At 45.4% G+C, this 14,403-nt stretch overlaps 1 protein-coding gene across 4 annotated transcripts in view; it reads right to left on the reverse strand.

Annotated features, from left to right (window-relative positions):
• LOC105487136 (CDK5 regulatory subunit associated protein 2) overlaps positions 1–14,403 on the reverse strand; it is a 191,185-nt gene that overhangs the window by 15,213 nt on the left and 161,569 nt on the right. For all 4 annotated transcript variants that reach the window (XM_071078251.1, XM_011750442.2, XM_011750445.2 and 1 more), the window contains 6 exons: positions 11,646–11,765; positions 8,004–8,120; positions 5,772–5,961; positions 4,634–4,755; positions 3,275–3,511; positions 90–167 (listed from right to left, as the gene is read on the reverse strand). In XM_071078251.1, coding sequence (XP_070934352.1) covers positions 90–167; positions 3,275–3,511; positions 4,634–4,755; positions 5,772–5,961; positions 8,004–8,120; positions 11,646–11,765 — 864 coding nt within the window. The remainder of the gene's footprint in view (positions 1–89; positions 168–3,274; positions 3,512–4,633; positions 4,756–5,771; positions 5,962–8,003; positions 8,121–11,645; positions 11,766–14,403) is intronic.

Consider the following 14,403-nt stretch of genomic DNA (forward strand, 5'->3'; position numbering starts at 1 on the left):
GTGGGACTAGGGACCCCCTTTTCTGCAATTTAAAAAGTCTTACTGTCACATCCAATGCTGCCACCGTTACCCAGACTTCAGCTTTGTACCTGATTTTGGTGTCACTGCCTGGGAGGAATCAAACAGATCAAATGAATTATCACTTTCCATGGGATCTTTGTCACCATCTACAAAATGCAAAACACGAGAACTGTTAGTTTCACTGCTGTCAGCATTCAAGAGAGAACTGAATGAGAATACAGTCAAGCCCCTCACATTCACTAATTCATACACACACAAGCATTCCTTCAAATCTTCACTAGGCCTCTGTCCTGCCAGGCCCACCTGTGTGGGACACCAGGGAGACAGAGTGACCAGGCCCAATCCGTTCCCTAGAAAAACTCTTAGCAGAAAAGTAAACAAGCAATTTTATTTTAGTGTTAATGAAAACACAGGCTGTTGAGGCTCAGGTGAGGGCACTACTCCCAACTTGGCTTCCCAAAGGCTAACACCTGTTTTAAAACCTTATGTGTTTTTTTTTGTTTGTTTGTTTGTTTGTTTGTTTTTTGATGGAGTCTTGCTCTGTCACCCAGGCTGGAGTGCAGTGGCACAATCTCGGCTCACTGCAAGCTCCGCCTCCCAGGTTCACGCCATTCTCCTGCCTCAGCCTCCCAAGTAGCTGGGACTACAGGCGCCCGCCACCACGCCCGGCTATTTTTTGTATTTTTAGTAGAGATGGGGTTTCACCATTTTAAGACTGACTGTGACTGACCTGTGGTAAGAAGGAGGGAAAGAAATGCCAGGCAGCACAATGGGCAGGTGAGAGGCAGACAGTGGGACGAAGAATGGAATCATCACTCAGGTAGAAATAAGCAGTTCATAGACCCAAGGCCCAGGGGGCAGGGAAGGACAAAGTAGGATGCTAAGGCCAGAACCAAGAGGACTGAGGGGCCCACTCAAGGGCTTTGGGCAAGGCAATATCAAGCTGAGGTCTGTATTTTGTACTGGAGGAGTTTTTTTTCTGTCTGGAGGCTGCCACACTAATCTAAGCCAGAGATGAGAGTAACCCACAATAGGATCTGGGGGGTGATGTATTTGCAACACTGTAAGGAGGCAAAATCAATAGATGATGTACAGATGATCTGTGCAACACGTAATAATTTGGAAAGCACTTTCACATATGAAAAGCTATTGGACTCAATAGCTCAGTGGGCAGAACACATTGTAATTCAGATTTCATGGAAGGGGAAACCAAGTGGCAGAGATAGAAAGTGATCTGTCCAGCATAACCCAGCATGTCAGTGGCAGAGAGCAAGCGAGCCCAGGGTTTAGGATCCCCCCATCAGAGCTCCTGCACCACTGGGCAATGGGCTGCTGCACTCCAGCACCACCCAAGGGTCTGCTACAGTTCCTAAGGCCAAGGAGCCAGGAGGTCAGCTCCATAGAGCTGGCCCTGAGAGGAATCACTCTCAGTGAAAGACATCAGCCTTTAGAACATAATTTTAAAAACAGATGCACTTAAACACAGACCTGAGAAGTCTTTTGCAGAGGAAGAAATGCTGCTGCCTACAATTCTGATCTTGACTCAAGAAAATTAGAAAACTTTTCTGCTGAGGCAACACCGTGAATTCTGAATGCTCTCCTGGATGCCTCTTGCCACACATGCTGAGGGCTGCTTTCGGCAAATTTCAAAGGCAAAGGCTGTTTGATGGCCTCCTCGCTTCAGCTACCCAACTCTCCTTCCTGGGCACCCGAAGCACAGAACTCTTCTCCTTGCTTCAATCTCCCCTAGCCCACCCCCACAAGCTCCTCAAAGCCTTAAAAAGGGCCAGGTGCAGACCCATGTTAAAAATATTAATGCCCGATGCTGATGAGGTCACGCAAAAACCACTACCTTTGTACACTTCTGATGGACAGACCATTTAGAAGGTAGAAATATGGCACCTTTCTAAACTTCTGAGATTCCCCTGGTCGGGTTTTCTCCTAAGAATATTGTTTAACAGCAAAAAGTATATTAACATTGATGTCTATTATGGCTCTAAATCAGAGACCACTTTAATAATCAACGGGGTCATGGACTGGTGACTAAGAATAGCCTGCAAACAATCATTAGGAAGCCCATGTGAAAGCAGAGGGAACATGTATGATGCAATATTGGACAAAAACAAAGAAAGGACACAGAATGACACAAAAACCAATTTGAAAAATATAAATTCATGCCGATATTTAAGAAAAGAAATATGCAAATTTTAAAAAATGATCAATGTGTAGAATCATCAACTTTTTTTCTCTGTTCACTTTTTTCATATTATTACATCATCTTTTTGGTTAAATTTTAAGATCCTTGTCAATGAGAAATCAATGAACTAATCACTACAAGTTCTAAGGCAGACTGACTAGGTACTCCTTAAGAGATTTATTTTTATTTTTTTAACTAGAGGTATCCAAGTAAAAGTAAGTGCAAACTTTAGTACAATACTTGCTTTTAAAGCATGCTGGCATTCCTCATCCCACTGGATACACACATTTACCCCATGGGTGTCAGGAAGATAATCCCAGGATACCCAAGGCTCCAGAGGGTCCAGTGGGTTTAGGAACAGCCCTAGAGTCAAAGCTGGAAATGGTTTCTAGTTCCAGCTCTGCTGCCTAATTGCTATGCCACTTTGGGCAAGCCCCATCCACTCTCTGGGACTTTGTTTTTCATCTCTAGAGCAAAGAGGACAGGCTGCCTGACTGATTGGAGTCTAACCATTTACTGGTTTGCTCCACACCCTGTGGTGGGCAGGTGGCAGAGGTGTCTGCTCCTCTTTCTGGTACCCCCCCACAGCCTCTCTCCAGGGCTAGGCAATTAACCTGCAAGCAAATGCAAAACAGATCCACTTTTTAAACCTATCAGGATGATTTTCAGATCCTGAAAGACACTGAAAGCCAGATTAAGATGTTTGGGTTCCCTTCTAAAGGCAGTAAGAGAAACTAAAAGAAATTTCAGCATGGAAGTGATGCAGGCAGGACTAAATGGATAGGAGGGAGCAAGGCCAGAGGCATTGAGGGTGTCTGGAAGTCCAAATTCCACTTCCCTGAGAATCAAGATGCCTCAGATGGAGATTACGCCACTTTGCCAAAGGTGACGTCTAATTAATTAGCAGTCAGGTCCCCTGGCTCCCAGGGTACAGCGTGTCAGCTATCAACGGAAAGACACCTGTGTGGGGCAAAGGCATCATTCAGAAGTTCACACGTCACACACAGATGCTCAGAGCTGCATTCTCAGCCAAGTGGGGAGAGGCAGGGGCAGTACCGTGTTTGTCAGGCTGAAGGGGCACCTCAGGGATGGACAGGGCTTGGATGGCCAGAGTGAGGGCTCCTTCCTGTGCCTTCTCTGCCCCCCTTGCCAGCTGTTCCTCGAGGCTGCTCTGCAGAGTGCTGCTGGTTTCAATGCTCCTTTCCAGTTGCAACCGCAGAGCCTGGATCTCCATCAGGAGGCTGTGCAGGTCCCTGAAAGGATCCTGCCCCTTCCAGCCTTCTCCCGACGCCTCTGCAGACATGTGCAAAGAGAAGCCCTGACATCTTCTACAACCAAAGGGTCAGCCATTGAAGGAACTCAATCGCATTTTACACCCGCCACCACCATCGCCCTCCCTCTTCCTAAGAACTAGGTACAGTTTAAAATAACAACTTGACTTTAGAAACAAAAATATTGGCAGACTTAATTGCTGCTATTCCACAGGCTAAATAAGAGCTGGAAATTAATTTTCGCTTCTGGCCATAAAAGCCTAGCAAATTGCATACCAAACCCCGAAATTATGTCTAGTAGTAATAAAATCTATTTGGGCTAGAATTATAGAATGAAAGGGGATGATTTTAAGAGCCACAGTATATTAAAAAGACACAACAGCAAGAATAAGAAAAGCAAGTTGAGAAGAAAATAAAAGCTGTGAGATGACCCCTTTCTAGATCAACTTTCAATAGAGAGAAACCATCTGGAAAATTAGTTTAAAAAAAAAAAAAAAAAAAAAAAACACCTCACCACACCTCAAAATTGATTCTGAAACATTAGACCTTATAGTTGAAGCACTCTGAGCTGGTATCTCTCTTGGGATACAGAGAGCACTGAGTCCAACAACTATCCCCAGAGCAATGCCCAGCACATGAGAGGTGTCCATAAATGTTTGCTGAATTAATGGGCAAAAAGTAACACACACTAGCAGGACGATAATAAAAGTCATTTCCCGAGTGCCTACTATGTGTCAGGTATCATGCTAGGATGCTTTTAATAAATGGTCTCATTCAATTTTCAACACAATTCTCCACACAACAGGTGCTGAGAGACATGTTTTACAGAGGCATGTATGGGCTGGGCTCAAAGGGTGAAGTGGCCTGCTGAGGGTCAAATAGCTGGGAACAAGGGAGTGGGAACCCGGACCGTGGCTGGCCTGGGTGCTGAGCCTCAGTCCTTCTATGTTTCCTGCTGTTCCTTCAAAAGAAGAGTGGGTCAAAGCGCTAGCTTCAACACCCATCCATTCTACCCACGAGGCCAGAGAGGAGAGGGCTGAGCTCTACCCTCCTGCGCCTACAGCCGGCGGTCGGGTGGGCTTACAGCCCAAAGCACAGTAGCCTCAAGGTGAGAAGGGCCTCGGACCAGAGCCCCCCCCGGTACCTCTCAGTCTCCTGTGCTCTTCATCCAGCTTCTCATACGCCTTCAGCTCCACTCGGAGGGACTGCAATAGCTTGTCATTCTGTGAGAGCAGCTGCTGCCTCAACTTCACCTCCTCCTGCACCCTAAGAAGGCCCCACAGGCATGAGAAGCACAGGTTAATTCTACCATAGGGTAACTTATTCGAACCCCACAGAGCAGGCCAATTCCACTCTCAGTCACAAGAGACCAAGCAGTGACAAGCCTGGTTAAGAATTCCAGTCACAGCTGCAATTTCCAAGTGCTCCCCGTGTCCAGCCCCGTACATACGTGATCTCATGTAATCTTCACAGATGCCCTAAACGGTTGGTGCTCTCTAACCCTCAGTTCAGAGATATGAGGAAACGAAACTCAAAAGGGCTGTTTCCTACCCAGGCATGCACAGCTCGGGAGGGGAGCCAGACTTAGACCCAGGACCACTTGGCGGCAAAGACGAAGATCTTGCTACCTCACTGCACCACCCTTGGTGATGACGGTAACTGAAAGAGTGGGGCATTCACGCGTGCCGACAGGAACAACTGAAATGTGGAACCAGACAGACTCAAAGAGGGAAACGGCAAAAGGACCATTGGTGGGATCCTTTTAAAATCGACGGCAGAGCCATGTCACTCCTCTGCTCAGAATCTCCCAGTGGCTTCCCATGCCACTCAGAGTAAACCCAAAGTCCTCACACTGACTCTGCAGCCCGATGTGATTTGGCATCCTGCCAGCCCCCCCTCCGGACACACTGCCCTGCTCTGCCAGGCACAGGCCTAAGCCACTCTGCCTCAAGGCCTGCGCCTGTTCTGCCTGAAATGATCTTTCCCAGGCAGCTGCAGCACTCACCTCCTCACTGCATTCAGCTCTCTGAGCAAATGGCATCTTTTCACAAAGGCCTTTCCTGATTCACCCTCGACAGAAAACAGCAACCCACTGCCAAGCCCTCTCCTCCTTACAGGATCTTTCTCCATATATTGCAGCCCCACCAGACGTATGATGTGTTTGTGTCTACTGCCTGCCGCCGTGCACTAAGGCAGAGGCCTGCATGCTGATTCCACGACTGCAGCCCAGTGCCTGGATGTGTGGTACGGCCAGCAGGTCACCGGGGAAGCACAGCCACTACCTGCTCAGCTCCTGGCCACTGCGGCAGACCTCCTGGATCAGCTGCTGGTTGTGTCTCTCCTTCTCACTGCCTTCCTTCTGCAGCCTTTCATTTTCTTCCTTCACACTGGCATACTCCCGCTGAAGGTGCTCCAGGCTCGCGGTCTTCCTGGAGAGGGACTCTCGTAATTTGTCATTCTCCTTCTGTTTATCTGCAAACACAAAAAGGCGCCACTGAGAAGGGCCACCATTTGTTTTTTCCAACCTTATTATATAAATATAGCACTTCAAGAATACAAAAAAGAATGAGATTCGATCTGGCATTTATGATTTTGGCATTCCAATTATCTTACACACTTTGGGCAGATAAATTTGTCAACATCAAGACTGCAGATTAAACGTCACTGGGATAAAATGGGCCTGTTTAATTTTCTATTAAAGAACAGGCCATGCAAACCTAGTTACTTTGCCTTCACAGAGCAAACAGCGGGTGGAAAGTATAGAGGAAAATGCAGGACCCAGAACTCTGGGAATGAGTGCTGGCCTGGCCGCAGGTCTTCTACCAGCCTAAAACCAGAAGGCCGGCAGGGCTGTGCAGATGGCACCTTGAGGCCCATTCACTCCTCAGGCTGAGGACAGCACCTCTTCTGAGGAATAAAATACACCCAGAGGCACAAGAGACACTGTGGTCAAAAGCAGGGGGCTGGAGGCAGAGAGGCCACATTCAAGAGCAGCTTCTCCATTTACTGACTTCATAACCTTGAGAGAGGCTCTTCACTTCTCTATGCCTGTTTCCTTACATGTGTTATTATGTGGATTCACTGAGCTCCCATCTATAAAGGGTTTACCACAGGGAGTCAGGAGCACTCTGGGGGCTGGAAGCTCCATAAAGATGAGTTGCCAGCAGTGCTGGTGGTGGTAACAGCTGACCTGCACCAGCACTACCTGTGCGATGTGACATTAGGGCCTTCACATGCATCGCCCTATTTAATCTCCAGGGCCGACTTCCGAGGCAGGCACTATTATTCTCCATTTTCCAGATAAGAAACTTCCCTAAGGTCACATGGCCAGTAGGTGGCAGAGCCAGAATTCAGACTCAGGTTTTCTGACTCCATTCTTAACCACAACAGGATAATTTCTAAGCAAGTATTCACCTCCTCCCTCGATGGCCAGACACATCATGCTGCCTACCCTTCCTGAACGGCCTAGACTCCTCATCGCTAACCTCTGGGCCTCTGTCTGCTCTCTTCCTTCGATTTAAAATGCCCTGGCTCCTCTCAATCTTCAGCACCTTCGCTAAGCCCTCCTCATCCTCTGTTCTTGAAGGCAAGCTTTTCCCCAGTCAGGATGCCTTCTCCAGGGTCCTGCAGTTCCCAGAGCCTGACTTTATCATGGCTGAGGTTCACGCTGGCCTGCCAAGATTGTCTGGCTGCCTCTCCCATCAGACTATGAGCTCCCTGAGGGAAGGGATGAAATCTCATCCATTTCTGTATCAGAGTCTACATAGCCCTGAAGTAGAACAGGAGATAGGAAATGTTTGCTGAGTGAATGAATGACTGACAGAGGCCCCAATTTCATCTCTTAAGCCAAAAGGAGCATCAATATCCTTTTAGGAAAAGTGGGATAAGCTGGCCCAAGTTCTAGCTCTACCACCTTCTAGCTCTGTGACCACAGGCTGGGCAATTCCCTAGGCCTCAGTTTCTCACCTGTCAAATAGGGCTAATGATACCTCATCCCAGAATTGTTTTTGGTAGTGAAAGATAATGTAAGTGAAAGCTCTTTGGGAGCCAAGCTCAAATAGAAGGAATTAAGAGAAGGGATCTTTATAAGAAGTACGGAATACACTTTGCTGATAGTAGGAAATCACTAGTTGAGATTTTGGCAGTATTATATTTCCAGCCCTTCTTTCTTCCACTGTGAACTAGGATGAGAGACACATGGCTAAAGGGGGAATAAGTGACAAGCAAATAAAATAACATTTACTGAGTCCCTACTAGAGACACTGTGCTGAGAGTTTTACACCGTTCAATTGTCACAACAGCCCTATGAGGTATTCCTGAACCTCTCTGATTCCAGTATTCTCAGCTATAATATAGAAACACCTCACAGGGCTGCTGTGACAATTAAATGGCGTACAGCCATCACAGAGCCACGGGATTCATACTTAGGGTGGTCAGACTTCAATGTCTGCATTCTTTCCATGACACAGAAGGCTTTGGCGTTCCAGGCTTCCAGTGACTCCTTTAATTCTTACCTCTGGATGCTTTAATGAGCATTGCATTGAGGGCCTGGTTCTGCTTCCTCAAGAAATGAATTTCTGATGTTAGAGAACTATGAAGTTCTGAACCAGAAGCAAAAATGTTTGTAGAACCTATAAAAACACACATAAAGACTGATTTATAAACAGTCTCCAGATCAGTATAGATGGAACTTTCTAGAAAACAGTTTTAAACAAAGAGTTAGCACAACATACAATGAAAATCCCTCCTGTTAACTATGTAAGGAATTACCAGAGGCCAAAGAGAACTGACAGTAAGCCTGAAAGAGGGGGCAGGAGGGGCTCCCCCATATCTTACCTAAGGTAGAACAAAGCAGAAGACCTGGGCCAGGAGTAGGGTGAGTGAGTGAGAGTCTTCACCTTCACAGATGTCTTTCCTGAGGTCAAAATTCATATCCAGCTGCCTGCCGGGCCTCACCACTGAGGCAGCTCCGTCACTCAGTCCACAGAGCCAAAGCCGAACTCCTCATCCTTCCAAACCTGCTCTCTCTCACCTGTTTCCTGCCTCAGGAGATGGTATCGCCACATCCCTAACCTAAGCTAGAAAGCTGGAAGCCATCCTAACCCCTCTCTCTTCCACTGCCCAATCAAGCAATCACGATGCTGCTGCTTCCTCCAAAATGCTTCTGACACAGGCCTACTCTTTTCAGTCCTAAAGTTCAGGCCTCATCACTTTGCTCTCTAACCTCGCCGCCCTGCTATTCTGCCAATGGGGTTATTATCCTAAACAAAGTCCATTTAAGTTACTCTCTACTCAAAAACATCTGATGGCCCACCATGGCAAAAGACAATCGCACAACGAAACACAAGGGCCAATTTCCCAGTCTAGATACCCCTATTTCATAGATAACATTCACATTCACGGCCACCCTCAGGAGCGTGCCTACTGTGTGCAAGGTGCCTTCTCTATGTGGCAAGCCGATGCTTCCCTCACCGTCCTCCACACTCACTGAGTCCACTTACTATACCAGAGAGCCAAAATGCCAGATTCCTGCTTTCCTAGCCACCCTGCAGTGAGGACATGGTCACGTGCCACCTCTGGCCAATGGGGCCTGACAGGAAGTCTGCTGGGGGCTTCTGGGAAAGATTTTCCACCAGGATGAAAAGAGGACAGGAGGAAGTCCCACCTTCTTCTTTCCCATGCTTTGGACACTGTCTGAACGACTGGGATGCTTGTAACTACTGCAGTCGTCACAGATACTAACCCAAACTGCTGTCACTGAGCCATAAACCTACCTTGGAACTACCTGCCTCTGGGTTTCTTGTTACGTGAAAAAACACCATCCCTGTTGTTACCATCAGTTACTACTCCCATTCTGTTGTCTGCAGCTGAAAGCATCCTGGCACACAACTGAGTACCTATCCTATTCAAACTCCTTGGAGGGAAGGTACAGCATCAGTTCTCCAAGGAGCTGACGGCCCTTCCACTCTACAGCACTACCTTTTTCTTATGTTAATGATTCACTTACCACAATGTTTCTAACTGTTTTACTTACTGTGTCTCTCCCCACCATCTTCCTCCACTCTCCCCTGTGAACTCTGGTATCTTTTCAGAGACACCTGGGTTTGAACCATGGTTCTGGCTTCTTAATAGCTGCATGACCTCAGGCAAATCGCAACACTTCCCTAAGTCTCCATTAACTCAATAAAAATGACTGATGTTATTGTTACTGCTATTACCATTTATATTACTAAAATAATTAATGATAGACTGGAGCCAAAAATAGCATCAAAAAGTACTGTGAACAAGCAGGAAAAATTCTACAGAAGTCTACCACCACCAAAGCTAAGGTGGTAGCTTTGGAGGCAGTATTTCTTTGCAAAGAAATAATTAGGCCAAAGAACAGTTCCTGACCGGCCTAAACCTGAGCTAGCGGGGCCCACTTCTGATGCTAGGAGGTCAGTCTTTCCTCTGAGGGTCATCACTACAGGCCTGTACAAGTGGGGACAAGCTGGAAGCTCTAACACATGAGAGGCTGGTTTTTAACAATATTCCACCTCAATATCGTAAGAAGCCATACCTTTCTCAGGCCTGCTCCCCAAGGTGAACATTTCACAGCAGGGGGAGGCGGAGCCACTTTTATTCCTTTGTCTTTTCAGACGCTGTGACAACATGGTGAGAACAGCACGTCTTTCCACCAATGTAAATACTTTATGAATGCTTTTGTAAACCTTCCCGTCAGAGTGAATTACTCTCCAGAGCAATTGCCTGCTCCATTGTAGCTGGTGGCCATTTGAGCCCCCAAATAATTCTATAATTGGATTTGCCAGGGAAAATGTAAAACAGAATGAATCTAATTCAGGCATTACCAAGAGTGAATGTGAAGGGCCCAGGCGTGTATTTCTTTCCTGTGTTTGATACAACTAATAACTCAGATCAATCAATTTCCCTGAGGCTGAGGGGGGTGGATGCAGGAAGTGGGTGCAGTGAGCAAGAGGGAGGGAGGAGGGCCGGAGAGGGCGAGATGAGCCATTCGGTTTCCCGTGAAAGCTGCAGCATGCATGGTACTTTGGAAAGATGTCCCTCCCGGCTGGTAGCTACGATGGCTAGAGAGGAATGAGACCTGGACAAGGGCCCGAGGACTCAGGCGTGCTGCTGCCATGGAGCACTATCTTTCCAGAACTCAATTCTACCACCTCTAAAAATGGGAATGACATTAGGGTCCCTACCCATTGCAGAGCTTTGCAATGTTATACAGAATAAAATAGTAAAATAAAATTGATAGTGATGATAAAGGCAACTGTTTACTGAGTGAGGCACTGAGCAGGGCCCTACTCATAACATTGCCCCATTTAATCTTACAATGACCCTGTTTTATGAAACAATTAAGACTGGGAGAGATGAGTGAACTGCTCAAAGTCACAAAGCTAATAAATGGGACAGCAGGGTCCACACTCTGGCCAGTTCAACCAGACAAACTTGGGCTTTTCTGAGTGCGCCAAGCTGCTTTCAAGATGCAATAGCTTTACGGAATGAGGAACTCTCTCTAGAGCAGTAAGGAACGATGTCCAAGATTTACTGCTCCATGACAAATGGACAGAATCATGGATATAGAGTATGTTACCTCTGGGGTGAAGAGAAGAATAAGAATACATGCTGCTATTTGCATTTTAAAAAACACTGTTAAGGATACAGAAGAAAAACAAGGAAAAAAGTAGAGAAGAGGGAAGGGAAAACAGGGTTACTGGATAAAGAATGGAGGTTAATTTTGAAGCACATGAATGTCTCACCTATGTGGCACGGGGGGGGAATATTTTTAAGTTTTTCATGGACGATCATTCTATTCAGAGCTAACTGTGTTTATGCAGGAATATGTGTGATCTTTAGACTGGCATGTGAAATTTACCAGATTGCTAAAATGCAATAATCTGTTATAGATGAAAAGACAATATATTGCTTTGTTTTATCTTAAAATTCCTATCTATTTCTCTCCAGCTTCCAAAGTCAAATGAGGTGCCAGTCACAATTCAGGATACCAGAAGCTGGCAGACTCCTCTAAGATAGAGAAATGAACATTTATCAAGCACCTGCTTTGTACACAGATGCTTACTCAGGCAAATGCGTCACAGTGAAGCACTCATAGACATGTACAGCCCTTTGGGAAGGTCTTTCCTTACCTTGATCAAATTCAGATCCTTGCCGTTCCAACTGTTTCCGTAGCTTATCATTTGTTTTAATAGATTCTTCTAAACGCTTTCTCAAAGTTCGAATTTCCTGTATGTGTTCCATTAGTAAGTCTACAGGAAGGAAGCCATTTTTAATTTAAAGTCTGAAACACCAACAAATTGAATAATTCATGGATTATGCAGGGATCCTGAAATTCCAAACAGTATTGGATGTATTAAGATAGTGAGCAACTGGCAATTCTTTCCTAGGCATGGGGAGGGTAAGCTATTTCCCACAGCCCACAGACACACTTCTATAATGATTCTCTGCAGTCCTCCATGGGAAGATATTTTACATCACATAGAAAAAATTATATTCCATACAATTTTAATGCTAACTCTAATGTAGCCTTTTATTCTTCTAAATATCAAATATTAATTTAAAATCTTCCTTATGGTGAAACTAACAGATCACTTTCAAGTCTGCTTGAATTGCCCGAGAGTTGATTAAACTACCTTCATAATGAATCCAGATATTTTTGGGACTAATTTTTTGAAAGGAATATGTTATCCGTTTATCATTTACTAATTTAAGACTCAAATAAAGCAAAACAATGCTAGTGAGAATGGTAATAAGAAAAGTGATCTCAAGAGAACATCTTATTAGCATGAGTATAAATGTGTATGTTCTTTTGGGGCTACTTCTATCATCAGCCTTAGAAAAGTTATTTTCCAATGTCTGTTACCAAATAATTCAACTTTTAGAGCTCTATTTAAAGAGACCACCAGAGATGCTGACAAGCATTTGCCAGAATGGAAGCAAAGGTTCATCTCAGCATTGGATGGAACCATAAGAACTGAAGTAACTCCAATTGTTAAATAAAAACCTGTAGAACATTCATGATGATGCAGTATTACATAGCTATTAAAATTGTTATGAAGACTATATATCATAAAAATATATTAAACTAAATCTCAGATCCAAAATTGATTATTCAACATAATCACAACTTATAGAAAAAACAACAACAACAACATTCAGTTTCTCCCATATACTCACTCAACAATCAACACAGAAGACTTCTGTGACAAAATGTGAGGGGTTTTTCCCCACAGACTAAGCAAACAGTTCTGCAGCAGACACCAGCCGGGTGTCTTCTAATTCGGTTGGACCTGAAGATAGTGTCAGATCCACAGGTTGAGGGCTCAGTCCCAAGACTGCCCCCCTCCCACAACTTCTGATGCCAATCCCAAGCCCCCAGCTGTTTCACCCATGCCTCTGACCAACCGACTAAAAATTCGGTTCCCTCACCCGCCTCCTGGAGTTGGATTAATTTGCTAGACTGGCTCAAAAACTCAGGGAAACATTTGCTTATGTTTACTGGTTCACTATGAAGGATACTGCCAGGAAGACCAAATATATACTTCACAATATCACAGAACTCTACTTAAAAATTTCTACAGACAAGGAAAGACACAAATATGTGAAAGAAGGAAATATATCTAAATATTAATAGCAGTTGCCTTTAGGTGGCAGATTTTAGATTTTTCAAAAATTCTGTATTACATTTTAACATAATACTTAATAATACATAACATTTTAAATTTTCCAAAATAAGCATGTATTTGTTCAGCCTCTGCCACATCTCACTTTAACAAAGAAAGAAGGAGGCACAATTCCAATCCAGGGGTAGGTTTCTAGAGTCAGTGTTTAAAGCATCATCACATTAAGTATCCAAAGGCAAAACTAATGTCTTTAATTTATCAATTAGGGTATACTCAGTATATCTTAGTAATGTTTGTTTTAAAACATTACACTAATGTTATGACCCAGTTTTAATTCCTCCAAAATGACTTTCATTTAAAAGTAGCACAATGTTACAGATCTTTTCCTAATTAAATAGTAATTTTACCATGAATCTGAATGTTTATGAGATGACTTAATTCCCAGACTTTCAGCTATCTCCTGCTAATGCCAGAAGTGTGGCAAGTAATTTGGTGGAATGTCCTAACTCTCGCTGCAGCACAGCACGGAAGAACTCTGTCTGCAAAAAGCTACTGGCATCCACAGCACTGCACTTCCACACTCTTTAAACTCCTGGCACCCACGGCACTGTGCCTCCGCGCTCCTTAAACTGCTGGCGCCCACGGCACTGCACCTCCAGGCTCCTTAAACTCCTGGCGCCCACGGCACTGCACCTCCGGGCTCCTTAAACTGCTGGCGCCCAGCGCACTGCACCTCCACGCTCCTTAAACTGCTGGCGCCCACGGCACTGCACCTCCCTGCTCCTTAAACTTCTGGCGCCCACGGCACTGCACCTCTGTGCTCCTTAAACTTCTGGCGCCCACGACCCTGCACCTCTGCCCTCCTTGAACTTCTGGCACCTACGGCACTGTATCTCCGTGCTCCTTAAACTTCTGGCGCCCACGGCCCTGTACTTTCCGGCTCCTTAAACTTCAGGCGCCCACGGCACTGCACCTCTGCCCTCCTTAAACTTCTGGCGCCCACTGCACTGCACCTCCGCGCTCCTTAAAATTCTGGCACCCGTGGCACTGTACCTCCCCGCTCCTGCCTTGATGTCCTGCAAATCTTCTTCCAGCATCTAGTCAGGTCGGAGTCACTCAGGAACTTTTCCGTTTGACTGCAACCTTCCTTGCTGGTTTATCCAAGTCACACACTCATGACTGTGAGAAGGGGACATAAATGCTTAGCAGCCATCGAAACATGCCATCTTCCACTGAGTCTATGGCCAGGAGGCAGAATCATTAC

The sequence above is a fragment of the Macaca nemestrina genome, chromosome 14 (assembly GCF_043159975.1).
Source record: "Macaca nemestrina isolate mMacNem1 chromosome 14, mMacNem.hap1, whole genome shotgun sequence".
Lineage (NCBI taxonomy): Eukaryota > Metazoa > Chordata > Mammalia > Primates > Cercopithecidae > Macaca > Macaca nemestrina.